At 42.2% G+C, this 25,473-nt stretch overlaps 1 protein-coding gene across 4 annotated transcripts in view; it reads left to right on the top strand.

The window, feature by feature from the left end:
• UBA7 (ubiquitin like modifier activating enzyme 7) overlaps positions 1 to 25,473 on the top strand; it is a 912,980-nt gene that overhangs the window by 425,628 nt on the left and 461,879 nt on the right. For all 4 annotated transcript variants that reach the window (XM_069206847.1, XM_069206846.1, XM_069206844.1 and 1 more), the window contains one exon: positions 12,282 to 12,370. In XM_069206847.1, coding sequence (XP_069062948.1) covers positions 12,282 to 12,370 — 89 coding nt within the window. The remainder of the gene's footprint in view (positions 1 to 12,281; positions 12,371 to 25,473) is intronic.

The following is a 25,473-nucleotide window of genomic DNA, read 5'->3' as shown; positions in this document are numbered from 1 at the left end:
TACATCTGGCCAATAGTTCCTAGAAATACCAAATGTTGACATTCAGGTCTTTAGTTTTACAAAACATGTCCGAGCTGCTGCTGCCCTCTCTGGCCGTTTCTTTAATTGCACTATAGAGCTTTTCCTTAGAAAGGCCTGTTAGCTCTGCCACTTAAGACTGAATCAGTACTTCCACGCTCACGCGCTGGAGAAGCTCCGACTGTGGAGCGTTCCAACTGTGGAAGCCTATGAACGAAGGGAAGTAGGAGAAACAGAATTTATTGACTAAGAAAGGTCCCATCGGATTTACCCCATACCTCGGCCCACTGCAGAGAAACTTTCTGAGCGTCTGGTTCCAATTCTAAACATGTCATATCACTTCAGGTCAATCCTAAACATATGCAGGCCTAACACAAACAGTCTGCCCTCAGTGAAATCCCTTCTCTACCAGTGCTGGGAACGAACAAATAAACGGGCTGCAAATGTGCGCGCTGGCGCCCGTGAGAATGCTGGAATATCTCCAGCCCTTGATGGCGACGATGATGGGGGCCTCGAGCACAGTTCCGAGCAGTGGTGGGTAGAACAGGACTGCTGCATCCCAGCCGGCATTATCTCCTGCTCCACATGTGCGTGGCGATGCACCTGCAAGGGATGCCCAGTCCACATAGGCCCGGGTCACTAGAATTATGTGGTTTTGAGGCTGTCGTTTTCCTCATAATTGTTGATATGCCGCATCATCTGCTGTATAATCTGCAGATTTTAAAGAAAATAATTTTGTTTCTAGGCCTTACGGGTCAAACATTTCTTAATAAACAGCAATATGTTGCCCTGTAGAGGAAGGTAGGCCCTTTGGAAAGTTCGACTGATTACCTATCTCTTACTTGTTGATATATTTGGGTGTTAAATCGGTATTAATAGGATGAGACCTTTGTTAAGAGCGTGTAAACATTTGTAAAAAAAAAAAAATGGCAAAATAATAAAGTAATACTTTTGTGCTGCATTGTGCCGTAGAATTTTTCTTGTCGTATAATTTAGTCCACCCTGACGCATAATTTGGTCCTTCCCTGTCATACAATTCCAGTGGCCATGTACACAGACAAACTAGGCAGTCGACTAAAGCACCGCGTTAAGTCGAGGTGCAAAATTTGTGGATTTTTTCTGAGTGTGATAAACAGTTCACATAGGGTGCTTATTTATGACAGTTTGAAAAGGACTGCAGCGGTGCACGAGGATTCTAGCGCCCCTTTGTCTGCACTGTGGTGCAGCCCCGCTCTTTATGAACCCATTTAGCGATGTCAGCAGATATTCCTCAGTGGTGCCTCTGCAACTTTTAACCCTGTCCTAAAATGGATAAATGGCTGCTTTGGAGAACCAAAGGGGCTCGGCGTCGGTTTCATTTCTAGCATCACTGCTTCTGCTCAAAAAGAGCAAAGTGGATTATTCCATTGATCAAACAGGGGTACCACAGGTTTTCTGCGCAGAGTATGGATTTGCAAAGAAAACATATTCCTGGGAAGTCAGAGGAGAGGGATATTCACACTCCTCGGTTATGCCAAGGTAGTTAACACACACTTGTGTTAGCTTTGAAAGAGTGTGACCCGCAAAACGTTTGTGTCGCCCCCACACAGACGTTTTATAAAAGGGCAGATGGTAAAACGTTTGAGTCCATTCATCATTACTCGCAAACATAAGGTGCAGCATGGCGAGAGAAGTTCTTCTAGGACCGAATCCAGACAATTGTGATGGGTAGAAGTACACAGAACATGACACTGAGACAGTGCTAGACACACTTAATGTTTACACTGTGCATGTTTGCACATCGTAGTGCATCTATAGTAAAACATTTCAGACTTGGGGCTGCAAGAGTAGCAGTATATTTTATAATCCCAGTGGTGTGACGTAGGCCGCTGCAGACCCTGTGGTGCAGCCCTCCCCCTTCAGTGGGCTCCCTCGAAACCACAGCTTTGGGTATCTATGAGATATGAGTCTCAGGGGCCCCTCTCGACATGCCTCAGGGGAGCCACATCATGGCTCATCACACCACTGGGTAGCCCATAGCGCACGTGGAAGGCCCCCCAACCCCAGATACATAGAGGGTAACCCACAGGACCTTGTTCAGCCAGAGTCTCTGGTATCTGGGTACAGTCGTAGGTTCAGAGGTAATTTTCTCAGTGACACCACATTGTTTGGCAAGCTTACGTTTCCCTATATTCCATCAGTAGGTTAATCTTTTGAACTCCATAAACCATACATGCATTGTTCCAAAAAACTATCTCTCTTTGTTTATTAAGGGGAAAGCCAACCCTTCCATCCACTAAGTCCAGGGCACCAGCACCCACTGATGATGGTATATATTCAAAGACATATCAAAACGAATGCTTCCCTGTATGTAGCTATAAGCGGCCAAGGCCTCAGTAGCTCCCATGCTTCCATCAGCTCGTATAGAGCAGGGCTTGTCTATATTTGTAGACTGAAAAAGGAACTTGTACTAGTTAAGCAAGGCTTTGATACAGTGAAACACTTTCATAAAGAGACACTTTGTTGAAATATAATCAAGTATCTTATCATTTACAACAGAAAATTAGCAGAAGACTTGTGCAAATGTAATGAAACATCCATTTGCAATACACCGCATGCAGTGAATTATTACATGCTTTTTATACATGCTAACCTCCCTCACATAGATACACACTGTTCGTCTTTAGCTTGTTGCAATCATTGCACATTGAAATTTAGTAATAGGCATGACAGTTAAGCTGCAGAATGGCTTGTATCACCAACATTGCTCCAACAGCACACTACAGCATACAAAAGATAACACTGCTGTCAAAAACATGTTTACTAATACATGGGGCAAACAGAGCTATCCAACAGAATGCCGTAGACAGAACACCTTGCTTACATTCATCACAATATGAATATCCATTTATAGTTAGATGTCACTGTGCTGGCAATGAACATGTGTTTTTTTTAATCTCGAACAGATATCAGCAGTTAGTAAACCCCTCTTATACCAAAATTGTTTATCCCAGCAGATAAATGATTGAGAGACAGCCTCCTAGCCAAAATACAGCTCAGAACGCAATACCTATAGTGCACTACACCAAGCTGAACATGAGTCTCTGTTGGAAATTCAACCACACTACCAAAGTCATTAAAAAGTCACAGTTATCAGTGACAAAACGAGTGCTATACAGATGCAAGTAATGTAACAGAGGGTTTGCGATTCAAGAGGCTCAGAGCGATGTTTAAAATAGGTCCTTAAACCTTTTATGATCCAAGCACTGCTTCAGTCCTATAACAGAGTCAAATATAGCATTCACGGTGTAAATTAAAATTAAGTTTATTAAAACAAATTATTCCCTTAATCCCATATTTATATACTTTCCTCCTAACCGTCACAGTATTCTCCAGATATACATTGATTCAATTTTGGAAACTCAGATTTGATCTCTTTTATTTTCTTCTTGTATTTCTTTCCCTAGTAGATCAACAGTTATGGATTCACTACCTAAATTTATCTTACCACCCTCACCCGTAGTTGATTAATTTGAGCCTAATATCCCACTGAGGGATACAACTCTAAACAGTTTTGGTAAACAGTTATTAACTTTTTGTAACTTCAGCGACATATTCTTATGGTAGCTAAATAATTTCTTTTTATTTAGACCAATAAGTGCTTCTAATGTTCCCTGAGGAACTCCTTGTATCAAAAGCAAAATGTCTGACAATGAGGTAGAGGGACTAATTTTCACTTGTGTTGAAAATGTTCAGCATTGTTTGTCCACCATTTCATCCCAAACGTGATCTAAATGACCCCCCGTTTAGCCTCTGTTCAAAAAGGTATCCTTTTATTTAAGCTTATACTTTTATCTAACAAACTAGTCTCAAGTCCTTTCCCTGTTCCTGATAAACCTTCCATTATGTATGTTCTAAGTTAGGAGATGATGATAAAGAAAGGCCTCTTCGAACATCCAACAGCAAAAGTGTGTCATTCAAGGAGCTTAATATTCCCTCCTGTCCAGTAATTACATACTCCACTACACTTTCAAGGATGTTTTAAATTTCAGCTGTTGTTTATTCCCCCCACCCTCATAATGTTGCCCACTGCTTTGAGGGTTCTTGAAATATTTAGTTACAAACTTCCGAATTGACTCTGCAAATGGGAATGAACTTTGCGTGAGTAACCACTCACCACCAAATGGGCTACTTGTTTAGTGCTTGACTTTACCGTTTGCCCTAATGGGATTGCACCTTTCTCCTCAGCACAATGTCCTCAATCTAAGACAATGGTGGGGAGACTAACTTTGTTTCACTATTCTCATGAAAATATTATGTATAAAAATCGATCTGACTTCAAATTACTTGCAAATACAGCCTATGTATCTCCAGTAAGAGCCAAAATAACATGGGCAATTTCCTAGGCTTCTGCTCTCACCAGATTGCAAAGCCTCCACTTGAGACCTCAGCAGATTATTCTCAGCCACAACTGTTTTTCATCGAGTTCACTAATTACCACAAACTGCACTGGACACTGTCACCTAGACCCAAAGCTGCTCCTTGTTGCCTGACCTTCAGCTTCTTACAAATCCTTCACCACATCTACTCCTCTCCAACACATTGTGGCTCCTTCTGCCCTCCAACGTGCCACCAAAGAGACCGTACCTGTCCATGACTTCTTGAGCTGTGGAACAGAATAAATAAGCAGCTCACTGACATCACCTCCCCGGTAAGCAGGAGGAGCCTGCGAACAGCCTTCCAGTCTGTCTCCCACAACTGCAAACTGGATTTACTTTTGTGTACTATTTAATTTCTAGGATATATATTTTGCTTGATATTTTCAAGTCACGATTATATGTTCCACTTTTCTGAATGGATTAAATCAAGGCAAAATTCTATAGTCAGTTTCAACATGCAACCAATAATCACAATTATCTTCATAGTAATTTTTCCAAAATCACACAGTGTCAACAGAGTGAAAATTTCATGAGGAAGTTCCCGTGTCCAAACCCAGTAACATGCACGGGGGGATATATTTAATCAAAACCCAAAACCCACCAAAGGAAACATTTTACTTGTGAAACAGACTTACCCTCTTTCTGCAGTTTTATTCCACTGACACGATTTTGTGGCGTTTGTCGAATTTTTGTTCCACCTGTGAAGAGCAGAACCCATGAACCATCAAGACCCAGATACATTTTTTTAGCTCTTCAAGGATCGACAACGCTGTGGAAAAAAAGTGCTTTGTTGCACGATTTGTGTTCTGCACAACCCAAAAATGACAATAAATATGAATGACTCATGTCCAAATCAGTTGTTTTTGCTTGTTGGCTAGCCAACCCACGCTACACAGTCAGTGGGAGATGAATCCTTTGTGAAACTTCCCAGATCAGAAATCATCAATCAACTATTTCATGCCTGATGACTCTGACGACAACTCATTTACGTAGTTTTATCTAGCATACACGTGGCCTGAAGAACATCAGAAAGCTATCAATCGTGACTTCTGTTCCTGTCAGCATAGTACACACAAAACCTGCATTGCCTGTAGCAGTAAAAGGGTCAAAAGAGCTTGACAATATATCTATTTGATGACCAATTCAGGTGCCCTTAAGAAACTAAACCATGTCTTGAACCATTTCTAACCATGATCTTTAACTGATACATATCCATCGGTAGGAAATGTCCATTCATTACGCTGTGGTCAGGGCAGATAACGTGCGGGTGCAACAGCCTCTGGCTGATGAAGCTTGCAAAACTTGTGAGTTAACTACTCAGATTGAAGAACTGGGAAAGAGGACCGCTGACACAAGAAGTTGCAATGCACACTTCAGGATTGATACAAGGACTTGGTGAGCATATCCTGGCAGCACAGCGAAAACTTGAGGATTTGGAAAACCACCAGTGCTGGAATAATTTCATGGGGATCCCTGAGGGCTTGGAAGGAGATGATCCTTCACAACATATAATTGGACTACTCCAATCTGCTTTCCAGGCTTGGCAGATTGAGACCCAGATTATCAAGTTCAGGAAGCTGATCGGATTTCAATACCAGCAGGTCATACGTTAATTTCCAAATACAACCCACCATGCCCCAATACTGCTTTATATAGTGAATGGTCTACTTTGCCAAGCCATTTATTTGAAAGTACAGCCCCACACACCATTAGTAATTGACTCAGTATCTTTTTTTTTTTGTACACCCCGATTTTTGTCAGTCAATTGAAGATTGCAGTTGATGATTACGCCAAATGGTTCATCTCCTGAAGGCAGTCGGAGTGCAGGTGGTTGTCCAGGTAAAGGCTTGAATGAAATTTCTAAGAAACTGCAAAATTAATTTCTGTCTGACTGAAGGGGATACCTCAGCTATCCTGAAACAATGGCAGGAAGAGTATAATGCAAGAAAAACAGGGGCCTGATTGATGTGTATTCTAGAGTAACTGAGTACGAGGGGGTGAAATATGAAACATTTTTCTTTGTAGGAAGGGTTGAGTATGACTGATGACATATAGGCTGAGTTATGGTTATAAGGTGTGGAGAGGATGAGGCGGCCACATTGGTGCTGTCAAAGGTGTAGGAAGCTGGCTCTGTATATACTATACCAAAATCAGGTATATAATGTGCACAGAGTCCAGGGGTTCCAGAAGCTTAACAGAGGTTAAAGTAGATAATGCTAATGCTTTCTTTCATAGTAATGTGGCCGAGCAGTTAGGCTTATGAGAGGGTAGTGCAAAGCATCTGTTGTTCACAAAACAGTCAAGAAATGAGGCACACGCTCAATGACTAACTCCAGGCCAATTGTTTTTATATAGCAAAAATATATTTTGTTACTTTATTACTAGAACCAGAAGAACTTTGTTGCAGGTAAGTACAGTTGTCAATAGGTATCGAGCATATGTACCAATTGTAACACTTTTCTATTTCAAAAGTTGACACAGTACAATTTTTCATAGGAGTCAATAGAGTCCTGGGAGGGGGAGTGTTAGCACAGATAACAGGTAAGTACAAAACTTACCATTCCAGTCTTCGGGGATAGGATGTCCACAGGTCAAAATTTAGGCTGACCCTAAAAGTGCACCACCAACAACACGGGTCCGGGTGGATGCAGAGGTCAAAATTGACACTGGGTTTGCAATGGAATCCTATAAGGTCTGGGGGTGCTCAGTAGAAAGCAGACTGCAGGTAATTACCTGCGGTTCCAGGACACAGGCCTGGAGACCTTCTCTGGACCAGAGGGCCACCTGGACTTGCACCGGGCTCGCGGAACTGGGGTGGTTCTGCTGGAGTCCTTTTGGAGATTTTGTCTGGACAGGTCCGCTGTTCTCAGGAGTTCTTGATCTTCTGCTGGGCAGGCAGCCTCTGGAGGTTTGTAGAGGTCACTGATCCTGCAGGATGCATTGCCTTTTTGGAGCAGAAATCTTTGAAGCTGCAGACAGGCCGATAAGGCTGGGGCCAAGTCATTTGTCATCTGGAGTCTTCTCTGCTGGGGTCAGCTTAGCTGTCCTTCTTTATTCTTTATTCTTTTGAGACCACCAGGAATCAGGTGAGTGAGGTTCAGGGTTGCCCCTAAATACTGGATTTAGGGGCATTACAGGGGGTCAGAGGCAGTAGTGAATGGCTACTGTCCCTGAGGGTGGCTAACACCCTTCACATGTCCACTCCCTTCCGGCAGTGGGACACATTCTTAACCATATTAGTCCCTGCCCTCCAAAATAAGATGGAGTCTTCTGCAAGGATTGGGGTCACTTCAGCTCCGGACACCTTAGGGGTGGTCCTAGCAGCAGTGGTCACGCCTCCCTGTTTTACCTAATTTTCCCACTGGACCGGCCACCAAAGTGGGGCTTGGTCCGGGGGGTGGGCATCTCCAGTAGCTGGAGTCTGCTTGGGCATTGTAACAGAGGCCTGAGCCTTTGAGGCTCGCCGCCAAGTGTTACAGTTCCTGCAGGGGGAGGTGTGAAGCGCCCTCCACCCAGAGCTGGCTTTGTTTCTGACCCCAGAGAGCACAAAGGCTCTCAGACCATGGGGTCATAAACTTGTTTGTTAGTGGCAGGCTGGCACAGACTGGTCAGTCCTGCACTAAAGGGTTGGGTAAAATACAGGGGGCATCTCTAAGATGCCCTCTCTGTGCTTTTAACAATAAATCCAACACTGGCGTTGGTGTGGGTTTATTGTGCTGAGAAGTTTGTTACCAAGCTTCCCAGTCTTCAGTGAAGCCATCATGGAGCTGAGGAGTTTGTAATGACAAACTCCCAGCCCATATACTCAATATGACCACACTGAACTCACACTGTCTACGAATGGACTTGGACACTGTAGGGGCATATTGCTCATGCATCTATGCCCTCACCTGTGGTATAGTGCACCCCGCCCTAGGGCTGGAAGGCCTGCTAAAGGGGTGACTTACCTATGCCACAGGCAGTGGTTTGTGGGCCTGGCACCCTGGAAGAGGTGCCCATGTTGACTTTCCCTTTTTTCCCCACCAGCTCACACGTTCTGCAGTGGCAGTGTGCATGTGCTTGGTGAGGGGTCCCTTAGGGCGGCACAATACATGCTGCAGCCCTTAGGGACATCCCTGGTCACAGAGCCCTCGATACCACTAGTACATTTTACAAGGGACTTAGCTGTGTGCCAGGGGGGTGCCAATTGTGGAAACAATGGTACAATTTAGGGAAAGAACACTAGTTCTGGGGACTGGTTAGCAGGGTCCTAGCACACACTCAGTCAAGTTAGCATCAAATATCAGGCAAAAAGTGTGTGTGGGGGGAGTATAGCAAACAAAAGGGGCCAGTTTCTTACAAAGGGCAGCTGACAACAAACAAACTTGGATAATTTTTTTCCCAATAGCTTTCAGGGTGGGTTTGGCTGGGGTTAGGTTTGGGTTATTTTGTTTTGCACACCGGGGAGCATTCTCATGGGTGGGGAAAAAGGGATTCATGGTTGGGTTAATTTCTTTTATTGTTATCAATAAGGGGTCAGCATGTATAATAAGAGCGTATATAAGAATTTCACTCAGAAAATAGCATTGATGCCCCAATGCATAATTTATAAATACCTTTTTGGAATGTCTCAGGCTTAAGTCACTGCTTGAAAAGGTGGCTGGTCAAGGTGGCTGGACTATGCTCCGCCTCGCTAAACCTTGCGCACACACCATGCATCCATTGCAGCCTCAGTGAAGACCGCTCCTTCTCCTACACAGCAGTCAAGTCCGGGAACAACCTGCCACTCCACATCCAAACAACTCTCTCCCTGACGGACTTCAGAAGGAGACACAAGATGTGGCTTTTAGACGGAGACACAACACAGCCAGTGCACAGTTACCCTTAGGGGAGATAGTGCTACGCTTTACAAATGCTATGATTGAGTGATGAAGGCCTGGGTACTTATGTTTTTACCACTGGAGGAAATGAGGAGATGTCTGGCTGCCTGACAAGCACCGTCTATCTTTGTCATTAGCCCAAGTAACATAAGTATTTGACTGCGTTGCTAGGTGATAAAAGGGGTCAGGTCCTTAAAAAAAAAAATCAGTGAGATCTTGCAAGAGACACTTCGATTCAGCTGACTGATTTATTTACATTTTTTAGATTGATAGGACCGTATAGAACCCATCCTTTGGTACTCACAAACTGATGATCTGTCAACTCTATTTGAAGCCGGCTGACCCATCCTGTTTTTGCAGCAGTGCCCCAGCCTCTCCACCTGCGGAAGCCTTGTACCAGGGTGACCAGCGTCCCGGAATTGCCAAGCTAGACCAGTTTTTTCACTACCTGTCACAACAGATTTTGACAAATTCAGTTTATGTCCCTATTTTTACAGCAGGAAGACTGAAAACAGAGGGAGGCGGGTTTTATGTACTCAAAGGCAGGATGAATTTGCAGCTCACACAATTAAACTAACACCCCTGAGGCTGGATTTAAACGTTGCCTTGAATTGAATTCCTTAGGGCCTGCTTGTCTGTGTTTTTGTGTCGATTTGCGCCGTCATTTGTTATTTTGTACCCCTCCACTGATGTAAAAGTGTAGTCCTCCTTTTATGTTTATTAAACGTCCCTGTTTTTGGTTTCCAAAATCTGGTCACCCTACCCTAGACCGACAGAGTTCTGGACTCCTGTCTAAGTACCTCAGACTGTGCATCATATTTGGAGGAGACGACCCAGTGCGGGTTTTTTCCAGTTTCGGACCACAAGGGGAAGCCTGCAACTGAACAATAAAAAAAAAAAAATGAAACCTACTCCCTGGCAGGCAAAGCTCTCTGGCGATCAATGGGTGGCTGGCCATAACCTCAGAGATGGGCCTCGCTTTCTTTCCTCTTTCCTGTTCTAGAAGTAACATTGCTGCCGCACCCTTAGAAGTATTTATTGACTACTCCTGAAAAGTAAAAATAGAAACCATACTTGTCATTATACCCGTAGACGCCCTTATACTCTTACATACTGTAAACACGGATTGTATATTTTTGATTTAAGGCATAGGATTTCAAGCATGCATATAATATGACACCTCTGTTATGTCATGCATTTTTGCTGTACTGAAATAAGAAATTCAATAAAAAATGGAACAAAAGAACTATAAAGCGACACGTTTGATCGCATCAAAGGAATCGCCAACAACTTACAAAGCATTGCAAAAAGTGGAACCAACAAAAAAGTCGTCGTTCGAACTCACAATGAAATCACTTAAACAGGGGCCACGCCTTGGCACAACTCAGTGCATGGTGAGTAAGTAAACCAGCAATTAACAGCATGCACACAGCATCATGATGAGCCTGTAAAGATAGCATAGGTTTAATCCTGCAGGTGAGACATGACACCACAAACGTTGGCTATTTGCCCAGGCTCTCAAGTAGCAGAGGTAGGCAATGGGCCCTGGCAAGCAGCCTCACAAGGGCTTTGGGTAAGGGGTTGAACTGCCGAGAATCAGTCGAGCCAGATGTGATCAAGAAAAAAACACAAATGTTCTTGAAAGGCTGAAAGTAGAATAGTATTCATTTGCCCGGCCCGAAGCATCGGTGTCAATGTTATGTCAGTTACTAAAAAGTGGGGAAAACATGCAAAATAAACTGAAGTATGGTAGATACTTTCCTACTACACATCACACTTATCCTGAAAATCTATATGTTATGCAGCCTCTATTAATTCAACCTTTTTTTTGAGGGATGTTATCCCCAAAATTAGGACACAGATGAAGCTGTGGCCCTGCAAAATGTCTCTGGGACTTATCCTTGTTTTTAACTCCACATATTCCAAAAAAGAAACCCAGAACAATGCAATTATCTTTTCGAAGGCCGACTTTAGTGGCCAAGGAGCAATATGTCACAAAATTGCTTAGTAGTCAATGTATATTACTCTTTGGGCCCATTGGTGAGATGGATGGGACATGCTTTGAAAAATACTTAAGTTGCATTACGTAAAAATATTGGGAAGCATCATTGGTGATATGCATTCGTACAGACACATTTAGCCCGACAGTTTGCACAACGCACAAAAATGCCTGCAGAATGTCACATAATGTCATCTCAAAATCAGTGCACAGGTACAAGCTGTTGCTTGTAATTTTTTAACAGTAAAAAGTATGATCGATTAATTTGTGTTCGTGCCATCCTTTGCATATTGGAAATTTACAGCATCTTGTGTTATCTGTGTATTGAGTTGTTCTAAGGAGATGCTGAGTTTCTCAAAGGGTTTTCTAATAATACCATCTTAGTAAAAGCTATGTTTGCTAACCACTCCTGCATTAGCTGTAGCCGAATTTTGGAAAATAGTGTAGAGCAACCCTATATTCTTCAACTTGCTCAGATCGCTGCTGTCCAATGGAGCACAGTTGGCCATGGTCATGGTTAGCCATCATTACACACGGTCAGCCATTTATGTCCAGGATTAAACCTTCCTTTTGAATGCATGTTTCACAGGGTTGTCATAGAGATTCATATGCCTTCCAAGGGCGCTTAATATATTCACTGTTTGGAAATAGTTTCCAATCAAACAAAATGTTAAGGAATTGAGGTTTTTTACATACTACATATTGTAAGCCATTGAAGTTATAAGTTTAGTGCTTCCCACAGGGAAGGCCAGTAAGACTGAATCATTTGCAGTAAAAGGAACTGACTTGCAGCAAGAAGAGGAGCTTAGCCCAAAATTACATGCAATGTCAGTGTGTGCAACAGGTTGAGATCTAAGCTCTGCTGACTAGGCACAGAGGGGGAAGCCGGACCTTCCCCTTTTGAGGGTAGCTGTGATATCTCACTGTGATACTCATTTGTCTTCCATGAATGTGATGGTCTTACTGAGTTTGGTTTCTCGCCCATAGATGAGCAGCATCTGGAGAAACTGAGAGCTGACCTCCCTGACCCAACAGTCTTTGCTGGATGGCTGATGGAGCCTATTAACTTTGAGAAGGTATTGGTTCTTATTATTTGTTCTTGAACATCAGAGTCCCTACTTCACTCTTCCTTCCCTTTGTGGCTTCTGAGTCTGATGGGATATCTATTCTCCCTAATTTTCAATGCACATTAGTTATAAACACTCCACAATAGTACTCTGACTTGTACTGTTATTCAGCTACCATTTAAGAGGGATGTGTTGGATGTAGGGCTGAGAAAGCTACCGTACGGTAAAATAACCATGCTGGTATACAGAAGGTGAATGAACATTAAAGGTGCCTTTCAATTTTGTTTTTATCTTGTCACATTTGCTGTGGTTTCAAAGACAGAGGTCAAGTGTCCAACAATGTCTTCTGACAAATTGCTACGTATTCTTTTAACATGGAGATTGATGTTTACTTTCTTTTCTCTGACTACAAAGTGAGATGATTTAGTGATGTGAACTGTGTGACAATCTTGCTGGGATACAGGGAGCATGAAAGGAAGGGGTGTAGATGCCATATGTTTACTAACTCACAATAACATTTGAAATGCCTGAAAATGAACTGTAGAGACATTTCAGAATCTTTTAGCAGCTGGGACAGCACAAATGAAGTAGTTTTTTTGTAATTCTGAATTATGGTGGAAACAAATATAATAATAGAATAAAAATAAATCGAGGCACTTTACTTGTGTCATGTACAAATAAATATCTTCTAAACCCCAATTTTCCACACATTATCATTTGTGCTTTATATACTACTTTCAGTAAAACTGCATGCCTGTGCACATTTAGGACCTGATTTAGAGTTCGGCTGATGGGTTACTCCATGTCAAACATGGCAGATTTCCCATCCACCATGTTATTAGTGCAGTTGGATATAATGCACATGCAATAAGGCGGATGGGATATCCGTCACTTTTGTGCCAGAGTAACCCATTTGCCAAACTCCTAATCAGGCTCTTTGTGGCCACTACAATGGATAATTTGTCGTCTGCAAATTAAACTGCATTACCACACTATACTTGAGTAATATATTTGTGACAGTGTGTCCAACCTGCACTATTGGCGACATACAATATCCTTACCACTAAACGGCTCATTTCTTACACTTGTTCTTTGTGGGACGCTTGGGTTTTTCACAGTCCCTTTGACTTCAGTGATGTAACATTGATGGCAGAACCCCTACTCTGAAAATTGTTGCAGCACCACTGGCTGTTGTCTATTATAACTTCAGATGTATACATGCATCCATGAAAGAACTGAGTCCATTCATGCAGTGCATTGAGGAATGTCTTCTACCCATGGCTAAATCTCTGCTAGTTCAGGAAAAAGGCCAATATGTGGTTCATCTAACACTTTTTCAAAAAATATTCCGTACTATTTTCAGAAAGGTAATGATCTTGTCCAATACAGAATACAGTCATAGAAACCCAACAAAAAGACCAAAACAACATGCACACATAAAGATCCGATACAAATACAGAGTCAGTGGCCTCTAGACCAAAAATAACTACAAGCTAACGCAAAGTACAGGTCAAACAAAGATACCACTCAGCCATACATCTAGCCCAATTAGACATACAGATGAAACCAATAGAAGGCAGACATAAAGAGCAAAAATACATTTAAAAAAAGCAGACGGAAATCCCAAACAGACATAAACATCAACTGGACGAAACAGACATAGATAACGAAGATACATACCGAGACATAGTGAGTAAGCAGGTAGAGGGAGCAAAGAGTTTATAGGTCACATTGACAAACAGACTATAAGGACAGACCACATGAGCATGCAGGCTAATCTGACATACAAGCCAAATCAACAATTGGCCAAAACTACATTGACATCAAACCAATAGACAGAGGAAATAGACATGCAAAAAAACAACAAATGAAAGAGGCACACACAATATAGAAACATAATAGAGAGACATATGAACAGACAGTCAGAGCATGTAGAAAAAATTAAAAATCACATAATATTGTTACGTGTTACGATGCACACCATGGAAAACAACATAAGAGCACTGTCTTTATTCCAGAGGACTGCACCATCTTGAAATCTTGTTGAAAAGAAAGCAACAGAGGAGGAGAATTACTATAAAACTACTCTTACCAGGCCTCATTACGAAGCAGAATGGCTTATGCCTCTTTAAAACATATGCCATTTAGGCTTCTCGTACACTATACTGATTCCATCAGTGTAGTTGTGGACCGTCTGCAAACCTTCTTACAGCAACATCTTAGACCTAAAACATCTGCTTATAACAAAGAAAAGCATCATTATTGTGATTGGGGGTTTTAGGTTTTGGTTAAAAATCGATTGGATTCTCTGGCCAACAGCATTTGAAAGGCCCTAGACTTGCCGTTTTTTAGTCAGTTATTAGTTATAATCCATGCATGAAAAAGTTAATTCTTTATTGTTATTAGCATAGACTAATCACAGGAATTTTATTACTAAGTTTTAGATTTCACTGATGATCATGAAAAGAATTTTGACATAGCTTCAAATAAACCACCTAACACACAAAAGTCAACTTTAATTAAATCTCCAGGCAACTTAGCCTCTCTAATAAATCAAGGAACAGTGAAAGCTATCACAAGTCTGATCCTATTGTGAATACTGTAGACATTTACTTAAAATACATGTTATGTATGTAATATTAATTGTAGATCGTGAACCTAGCTAGACAGGGTATTCTGGTGTGTCATCAGTTCCTTTCTGAATTGCAGGAATTTTCACGTTGTTCTAATTTTGATGGGGATGTTGTTAAAGATCCTGGGTACATTTATGGAGAAGGCCTGTACATTTTTGCATTTCAATATTTCCAGTCAGGCAATGTTCTGGTTTCCGGTGTGGCACTCTCTGCCTGAGGTGGCTATTGTTTCAGCCAGATGTTCAGGGTTGTTTCTTCTGGTAGTCTTACAAATGATGCTGCTGGAGTCAACGTAGTTACTTCAGATGTGGAGTGATGTCTTGAACTTCTTCGGGCCATTAATGAGATCTGCTGCAAGGCACATGATTCCTTTCACGGGTGACAATGGTTGCTGCCTTCATGCATGTGGAAGAGTAGTAAATGTAGTGTGGTGAAGTAAGTTTAAGGTATAAAACTTTTTTCAGGAGGTAGAGCTGGTACAATGCTGTTTTCGTTTTCTTAGCAATTAATTCTTTATAGGGGAGGTCACAGATAGGAGCTGTCCTGGTTCATTTTATTTAGCCAGGTTTGAATCTGTGGCTGGTTCCCCCTGTTGGTGAACAGGGGGGATTCTGTTTTGATAAGGTTGAGATTTTAATACGCTCTAGACACTCAATTCTGGATAAGAGAGAGGCAGGATTTTAGCAAATTGATATTTTGTGTTATGGAGATTAGGTGAGTTAGTATGGGTTAAAAATATCAATTGACCCACATATGTAAAATATATTTTGATCTCATGAATATCGAGAGACTGAATACTGCTGGTAAGAATATTGCTTTATTAATTCAGTTCAAATTTTATTCCAGGTTTGGAACTCAGATGAGGTCCACATAACACAGAACACTGTAGCTAATAACATAACATTAAGAAAATCTTACAAATAGCAGCATTCACATTAATATACATTTAAAAACATTAAAAAAATGTAAAAACCTTTTGACAAATTATTTCTTTCTTAGGAGAGAAAAGCAGTTGCTGAGCTGCTGCTACTGTCTTAATATTGCAATTTAAAAACATTGGTTTTAGGATTAAACCGCAAGGAAAGTGCAGTGCAGGGCAAACAAATAATACATGATTAAAATCCTGAGTACCTGTGTTACACAAACTACACATTTTCACCTTATCTTTGGAATTATTCCAGTTTGCTGTCAACAAATTTAGAGGGAGTAAATTAATTCATAATATTGTCTAAAAGCGGCGAATTCCAAGCTCTAAATTGCGCAACAAATATTGCTGAGCTTCCTCTAATGACAGGAGGTGATTATTATCTTACATTTTAGATACACAGTATTTTATGACCAAACTTTAACTTATTACACCCGATAAATGCTTCAGAAAATATTTAAATTAAGCATAAGAGTGTCCAGTAGATCCTTCTTTAAATCAGATTGATTTAATGCATATCTAAAATCTCTAGAGAGAGAATATTTTCCTAAATTCAAACCAAAAATTTCTGAGCACAAAAAAACCCTCATTGAATTCCCCATTGCCTTTCATGAGCTGGTGGATTCATCAGATCACACATCAGCTTTTTGGGCCTAATTCAAGTCTTAAACCAGGTACAGGAACAGACGAAATAAGGTTACACAACGTATGCAAAATGTGGCCTTCCATCTACTCTAAAAAGAAAAAACCCACATAAACTGGTTGATTGATTCCATGGCATATAGTAGTGTCAGGGGAACTTTTATCTTCTATACAGAGAGCAGGTGTAAAAAGTGCCTCCAACCAACTGCATTATAAAATGCTCTTAGTCCATTGGCACGCGATAAGACCATGGATGATCAGTGGTTAACATGGTCCTTTTTGTTCATACTGTCAACGTAATTTTCCACATATGGGGTATGATTTGACTACTTCCATCTTCTATGAACCCAGAAAGCAGCTACAGTTACAAAAAATCCTATTTTTGCTATTCTTAAAGCACAATACTTTAATTTTTGAGATATTCATTTTCAGAAAGTGATGGGAAGCAAACTGCTGAAGTGAGACTATCGAATTATTTAGAACCTTAGTAGTTAAGTTCTGACAATATCATCAGCATACATCAGACATGGAAACGATCACCCACGAATACTGACAGAATCCCCCTTACTTTTTAATAAACTCTCCAGACGATCTGAATGTACAGTTAAAAAAGAAGTGGGGCCATTAAACAGCCGTGTTTCAGACCATTTTTGGTTGGAATTATGAAGGAGAGACCCCAATCGCCACCCAAAAACACCTGATTTCAGTTAATGGAGTGAAGGGCAATAACTAATGTAGTGAGGATTTCAGACATGCCTAAATTCTTCAGTTTTCGCCATAAGATTGGGCGACCTACTCCATCAAATACTGTAGTAAAATCTATAAATGCAGTGTATACATTAGATCACTTAGTAGACATGCACCTTTCCACTATTACTTTCAGCTTAAAGATATTGTCTAACGTGCATTGTTTCTTCCTAAAACATGCTTGCTGTACTGGAGGAACCGTTCACTTTTCTATCCAAACCAAGAGAGGATTGAGAATACTCTTAGCAAAAAAATATCCTACTGCATCAATTAGGGCAATATTTACTGGTAGACTAGATAAAACTTTTGAATTAAAGGTGATTCTGGTCCTACTATTTGCATCTGAGTTCTTGATATAGACCAGGAAGATATATCACTACTTTAAATAACTTCTAATTCAACTATCTCAGCAAAGCAGCTCAATAAGAATTCTCTTTTCAGAAATATTTATTGGTCAAGGATAGAGCTAAATTCCAATACAAGAGGCACATTCAATATATTACATGGAGTGGTAGTCTCTGTATTTTCACCATTATAAATTACATTATCACCCAAATTGGAATAAAAAAATCTTTGTCTGGAGTTTCAGGGGAATGGGGTATGCAATTTATGGGGGAACTGCGATAGAAAACGCCTTGGCGACTTCAGCCCGTAAACATGGATAATGAACTGAGGACTGTTGATTAGAGGGGACTACCACTCTTTTTTCAGTTGGGTCACTTCATTCACCCCTTTTGCTCACCACTTCCCCCACCTCCTCACCAGTACTAAAATTCGAATCAAATCGAAGTTTTTGTGCATTTTATATAGATTCTACACTGTTCTTTCCTCCACTTATCTTTTTGTTAATTGTCTTTGTTGCGGGAAACAGCCTAAACAACGACTGCTGAACAATGAGGTGCATTGTCCACGAAAGCGGAACAACGCTTTCGTGAACAGCGACTCTGTTTTTCTCAGCCTTAACCACGCATATCCTGATCAACAAACATGTGTGGTTAAGGCAGAGGAAAACAGACTCGGGATCGGGAGAGAACGCGATCAGGTAAGTGGGGCTAGGGTAGGGTTGGGGGGGTAGTTTTAGGGGCGGGCGGGGGTAGTTTCAGTTTTTAGGGGCAGGATGGGGGGTCGGGGTAGTTTTAGTTTTTTAGGGGTGGGGGTTGGGGTAATTTCAGTTTTTAGGGGTGGGGTCAGGGTAGTGTTAGGGGCGGGGGTGGGAGGGTCGAGGTAGTTTTAGCATTAGTGGGAGGTCAGGGTAGTTTTATTTTTTAGGGGCAGGGTGAGGGCTCGGGTAGTTTTCGTTTTTAGGGGCAGGGTGAGGGGTCGGGGTAATCTTAGTTTTTAAGGGCAGGAGTGGGGGGTCGTGGTAGTTTTAGGGGCGAGGGTTGGGGTAGTTTTAGTGGCAGGGGTGGGGGATCGGGGACATTTTACTTGTAGTGGCAGGGATGGGGGGTCAGGGTAGTTTTAGTGGCAGAGGTGCGGGAGTCAGGGTAATCCTAAATTTTATGGGTGGGGGTGGAGAGTCGCAGTAGTTTTAGACGCGGGTTGGGGGTTGGGTTAGTTTTAGTTTTAGGGGCAGGGGTGGGGGGGTCGTGGTAGTTTTAGTTTTAGGGGCGGAGTGTGAGTCGGGATAATTTTAGTTTTTAGGGCAGGGTGGGGGTCGGGGTACTTTAAGTTTTAGGGGCGGGTGGGGGTAGTTTCAGTTTTTAGGGGCAGGGTGGGGGGGTCGGGTAGTTTTAGTTTTTTTGGGGTGGGGTTTGGGTAATTTCAGTTTTTAGGGGTGGGGTAAGGGTCAGGGTAGTTTTAGGGGCAGGGGTCGAGGTAGTTTTAGCATTAGTGGGGTGTCACTGTAGTTTTAGGGGTGGGGGGAGGGGTTGTGGTAGTTTAAGTTTTAGGGGCGGGGTGGGGCGTCGCAGTAGTTTCAGAGGCGCGTCTGGGGGTATCAGGATAATTTTAGTTTTTAGGGGCAGGGTAGTTTAAGTTTTACGGGAAGGGTCGGGATCGCGGTAGTTTTAGGGGTGGGGTAGAGGGTCGGGGTAGTTTTAGTTTTAGGGATGGGGTGAGGGGCCATGGTAGTTTTGATTACACGTGGCAGCATGGGGGTCAAAGTAGTTTTAGGGGTGAGATCCGGGGTAATTTTTGTTTTTAAGGGCGGGGTGGGGGGGGTCGCCGTCGTTTTAGGGGCGGGGTGGAGGTCGGGATGATTTGAGTTTTTAGGGACACAGTGGAGGGTCGGGTAGTTTAAGTTTTAGGGGTCGCAGTAGTTTTAGCGGCGGGTTGGGGGGCCATGGTAGTTTTAGGGGCAGGTTGGGGGTCATGGTAGTTTTACTTTTAGGGGCATGGTGGGGTGTCGGGGTAGTTTTAGTTAAGGGTGGGGGATCTGGGTAGTTTTAGGGGCGGGGTGGGGGCTCGTGGTAGTTTTAGTCGCAGTTGTTTAAGTTTGGAGGGGTGGGGTGTCAAGATAATTTTAGTTTTTAGGGGCGGGTAGTTTAAGTTTCAGGGGCAGGGGTGGGGGTCAAGATAATTTTAGTTTTTTGGGGTGGGGTAGATTAAGTTATAGGAGTGGGGGGTAACTGTAGATTTAGAGGTGGGGTGAGGGGTTGGGGTAGTTTTAGTTTTAGGGGTGGGGTGGGGAGTCGCAGTAGTTTTAGGGGTGGGGCTGGGAGTTTGGGGTAATTTTGTAGTTTTTAGGGGCTGGGCAGGGGGTCGGGGTAGTTTTAGGGACAGGTGAGGGGTTGGGTTAGTTTTAGTTGTTAGGGTCGGTGTTGCAGTAGTTTTAGGGGTGGGGCTGGGAGTTTGGGATAATTTTTTAGTTTTTAGGGGTGGGGTAGTTTAAGTTTTAGGGGCAGGGTAGGTGGTCGCAGTAGTTTTAGGGGCTGGGCAGGGGGTCGGGTAGTTTTAGGGACGGGGTTGAGGGGTCGGGTAGTTTTAGTTGTTAGGGGCGGGGTCACAGTAGTTTTAGGAGTGGGGGGTCGGGGTGATTTTAGGGGCAGGGTGGGGGGTCGGGGTTATTTTAGTTTTCATGGGTGGGGTGGGGGGTTGGAGTAGGATTGTTTTTAGGGGCGGGGTAGAGGGTTGGGGTAGGATTGTTTTTAGGGGCGGGGTGGGGGCTTGGTGAGGTTGCATGCTGGATCCACGCATGCCGTTCCACGCATGCCTTTACAACAAAAAAATTGTTGCTAAGGCATTCATGGTTAAGGCATTTGTGGTAACAACGCGGTCGTTGTTCCGATTGCGTTGTTCAGGCCTATGTGGTTCCAGCATTCGTCGTTCCATCATATAGTCCTTTGTTGCTCTTGTTTTATTTATCCCCTTGGGATTTAATGACATAGGAATTTTATTCTTCTGAAAAATTGGAAAGAGATTATGGGGGTGATTCTCACCCTGGCGGGCGGCAGAGGCCGCCCGCCAGAGTTTCCCCCCTCCAAAATACCGCTCCGCGGTCGAAAGACCGCTGAGGGTATTTTGGGATTTGCACTGGGCTGGCGGGCGACCGGCAAAAGGCCGCCCGCCAGCCCAGTGCAAATCATCCTTCCCACGTGGACGCCGGCTCAGAATTGAGCCGGCGGAGTGGGAAGGTGCGACGGGTGCAGTGGCACCCGTCGCGTATTTCAGTGTCTGCAAGGCAGACACTGAAATACTAAGTGGGGCCCCCAGGGGCCCCACGACACCCCATACCGCCATCCTGTTCCTGGCGGGCGAACCGCCAGGAACAGGATGGCGGTATGGGGTGTCAGAATCCCCCATGGCGGCGCAGCAAGCTGCGCCGCCATGGGGGATTCCCAGGGCAGCGGTAAACCGCTGGTTTTCCCTTTCTGGCCGCGGCTGAACCGCCGCGATCAGAATACCCTGTGGAGCACCGCCAGCCTGTTGGCGGTGCTCCCTCCAACCCTGGCGGGGTCAGAATGACCCCCTATATTTTTTTACATTTGTTGGAGGTGTGGGGACTGAGATAATACCTTTGTGGGCACTGGTTTGAAGATACTTTGCAAAGAGAAAGCCAACTCATTCCCCCTCGGGCAAGCAGGCCCTTTATTCCTTTTCTGACAGTAAGGAGGACCCGCTTGTATTCCCATATCTTTAGATCGGCGTTTGGATGATGGCTGCTCACTAGAATCTGCTTTTTGAGTGCCCAATTTGGGAATCGAATTGAGATACAGAAAATTCCCACACATCTTCATGAGTTAAGGGTGGGTTGGTTTTATCCAATAATACCTTTTTATCCTGAGTCAAAGACTTTATTGTGATCAAGAGTGAGTCCAGCTACTGACTGATTTTCCCAAAAGAGACAGTATAGAGGACCGAATCCTCTCTAGGCACTGCAGAGATTCAGAGTTGTACATAATTACTAGGGACATTATACCGAGACTGAAGATTTAAGTGCAGTTCTGGCATGGCAGACGTCCTGGAAGTGGAAGGAAAATTCTCAGATGGGGTGCTACTGCAAATTTGCGTCCTAGGGTGGGGGATGGCACCCAAAGGGGAGCCTTCCCCAGATTGGGGGATGCAGTAGAAACCAATTGGTGCTGTTTTAAATCGATGTCCAAGTCTGGAAAACGGAACTCTTCAATAAGCAGTGCATTTTCCATGGCCACTGGACTGTCAGAGTGCGTACATACATCCTCACCATAGGAAGCGGTGACTTATGAGACATTGAGAGGGTTCCAATTCAGATGCCTATACTAACTTGCAGGATGCCTATGTTGAGGTCAGACCGTTATCACCAACAAACAGTTTAGAAAAGAATGTTAAGATAGCATTAAAACTCTTCAAAGAATTTAGATGTAGGGATTTGTTTCTCATGAGGTTTGATCTAGTTTTTTTTACATGCTCGTGCATAAGCCAGCCTCCCAGAGGGTAATTTCCTATCCGTCCGTTGTATTAGGACTGAGACGAGCTTGTGGTAAACTTGAAGTAGAGAAAGAAAATCAAGAAACCAGGACCACCCAGGTTTTCAACCAGATCTGACTTGGGCAAATCAGAAGTGCCCAGTCACTTGCCCGGTAGTTCAAGGGTATTGGAGAGAGGTCAGTGATCGGATTGGAAGGATTGTGGGCTTGCTGTTGCTCTGGGCCCCCAGGTGATTACTGCTGGGAATTATGGATACAGTGGGGGAGACACGAGCCCTTGTCACCACTGATTATTTGGTGGCCAAGAGGGACCTGGCCAGGCACTGGAGGGATGTTCAGCTGCGGCCCAAACACAAATGGGTAGGGGGCACGGACAGCTGTGCAGCAATGGAAAAATTGGTGTCTAAGGCACAGGAGTTCCGTAGAAGTATGAGTGAATCTGGGGCCCTTGGACTAGATTTAAAGGGCCCATGGACTGCTGCTGGATGCATAGCGGACCCACAATTTGTATGTTGTTGTGTACAGAGTTAATGCATATGTGGCACAGATTGATACCTTGTGTGTTGTCCTGCACTTGCACGTGGGCCATGTGGCCCAGAGTTTTGTTACTTATTATTTCACTTTTGCAATGAAACCAATAAAATATTATGAAACAAAATTGCCCAGGCACTTATCCACAATGATGATCGTAATAAACAATTACTTGCCAAGAAAACTGGCAGCCAATTGCCGAATACTCCAAGGATTATTATGTGTAATAGTGGTGAGCAAGGTCTCAGGGTTGAAAGAATGCACCTTTGCATGCCTTCAAATACATAGCAGGGCTGTGGTGAAGAGATATTAATGATCTGTGGGACCCAGAAGTAGTCACCCAAATTGGAGTAATGGCACAGGAGTTTTTTATCAGCCAGAGCATGGCCACACCTGGGCAGTCAACAAACGATTCTAAATCAGTAATCACACACCCATTCGCCTCTCACTGAATCAGCCTCACCATCAGCAGTACCCTGAATACATGCTGACTACTCCTTGTGCCACTCCAGACGTATCATCAGCCTCCACTGCTGTAATACCAGGCTGCCCAGTGCAAAAAAGGGGGCGGGCAGGGAGACAGGAGCTGCCTGGGTGAGGGACCTAACAGTGCCTTCAAAAGGGTGACAGCTGTATTTGTTAACTGGTTTGTGGCACAGGCAGCCAGGACCACTTCCGTGGACAATGGAGAATCAGATGAGCAACTGCTGGGGAATAGCGCCCAGCCTTAAGTGCAACATTTAGTGCTGGTGATGTGGGTGGGAGGCATGAGGCGGGGGCTAAGGTGAAAATGGGCAAAGACAGTGGAGGCAGCTATGGATGCTCACCGTTGAGCAGGCTACGGGCCGCAAGACCCTTCTCCTTTATCCACCCTCCTTTTGCCCATTGTCCCCTCATTTCTCAGTAACTGGTGAGGCGTATTTTCAAAAATTCTCTCCGTACTCGCTCTGTCCTTCACTCTGTGCCCGCCGTTGCTTCTCTTTTCTACACCCACCTCACTCCTCACTCACACTGTTTCCGTTTCCTGTCACCGTTTGTCACTTCCAGAACATTATTAAAGTATTTTATAGTTTTTTTGTTTTTAAATATGGTTGTATATGATATTGCTTTTTAAATATTTTGTTGGGGTTTATTAGTTTTTGTGTTATACATTATTATTCATTTAATGTTCCATGTGTAATTTTTTTAGCATGTTTATTTTTTTAATTTGGTAATATTTTCAAAGATTTTTTCAGTTTATTTGAATTTAACGATTTATTGGCAGTCTGTTGAGTTTGTTGGGGAAGAGAGTGGGAAGTTATTGCATATTTTTTAATTGATTATAAGTAGTGCCTTTTATACCCGTTCATTTGTTAATTATATCAATGATTATGCACATTATTTTATTTTAAAATTATTGATTAGACAATTAAAACATGATAATGTATTAAACCTGTTTGATTAATAGGATAATTGTTTTTGTAAATATTTTGATCATTTTTATATTAATTATGGTATATTTTCGGTTGTTTATATAATTAATGTATAGTATTATTATGAGCTAAATTAATGTGTATTGAATTTTTTTTTGTTTTTTGTGGGTTTTGGAATTTTAGGGTAATGGGGTGGGAAGTATTTTAAATCTGTTTCTAATGTTTTTTATTGTTGGAATGTTTAAATATAATCTCATTTATAGCTGTTTCGTTAATTTAGTAATTTTAGTTTTAATTATTTCCATAATTTATGTAGTGATAAAATATTATATTTGTATATAGTTGTTTAAATATATTTTATCTTTTTTTATCTATATCTTTTTTTTGCAAATGTAGAAATGGAAATAGTAAATCTGAGCCTCCTAAAGTCTGACACTTTTCCTTCCTTTGTTATGTTGGAATGAGAATAATAGATCTCACCCCTCCAAATTTCAACACTTCACAACTCTTCCAAAGGCCAACATTTTCAATACTGATCTCGCGTTGGAGTGGGAATAGACATTAGATTTTCTCTACCTTTACTTTGTTTGGAGTGGGAATAGTGCATTTGACCCCTCCAGTTTTTTTATGTGAATTAAAAAAAAGATTTTAAAAATATATTTTTGAATTTTAGCAATTGTATTGTACATGTTGTTTATAAAGTTTAATATACTGTATTATTATTATTAAAGGCTCCTTCTTTTCTGTTTTTACTGATAAATATAGACAGAAAACGATCTGTTTCCTGTTTGTATTTATTTTTAAAAGCAGAAAAAATACCGACAATTGCTCTTCTTGTGAGTGACTCCCCACACTGTGCTCTACAAATTTTAGACTAGCTGCTAAGCAGATAGACTCCACGGGATGTTAAAAACAGGATGGGATTCCCAAAATACAGGCATATGTTAACATACATTTGTGCATAATGATAATATTTACCTGTGCATGTATTGTTTTGCTTAATTTGCTAAAGCACAATAGGTATATCAATGTATAAGCACATGTTTATCAGTTAAATAAAATGGAAATATACCATTTTGCAACTCCATTTAGTCTCAAACCACAAAATAAATATGGATAAATACCAATAAAATGGGCGTAAATAAATATGGATAAATACAGACAGAAATTTTAAAAAATTAAATATCATAAAACTGGGAGCCCTAATTAGTACTTATTTAATGTTTTATTAATTAAACATTGTTTGTTTTTTTGCATTTATTTTACAGTATAGTATAGATGTTTATTTCATGCTTATAAGTTAAAAAAAGAAAGTATTTTTATGTTCTGTTTATTTTGTAATGTAGCATTTTTTAAATTAACATATTTTTTTAAG

The sequence above is a fragment of the Pleurodeles waltl genome, chromosome 9, assembly GCF_031143425.1.
Source record: "Pleurodeles waltl isolate 20211129_DDA chromosome 9, aPleWal1.hap1.20221129, whole genome shotgun sequence".
Taxonomy (NCBI): Eukaryota; Metazoa; Chordata; class Amphibia; order Caudata; family Salamandridae; genus Pleurodeles; species Pleurodeles waltl.
Note: the sequence above shows the minus strand (reverse complement) of the source record. Positions and strands in the feature narration are given on the sequence as shown.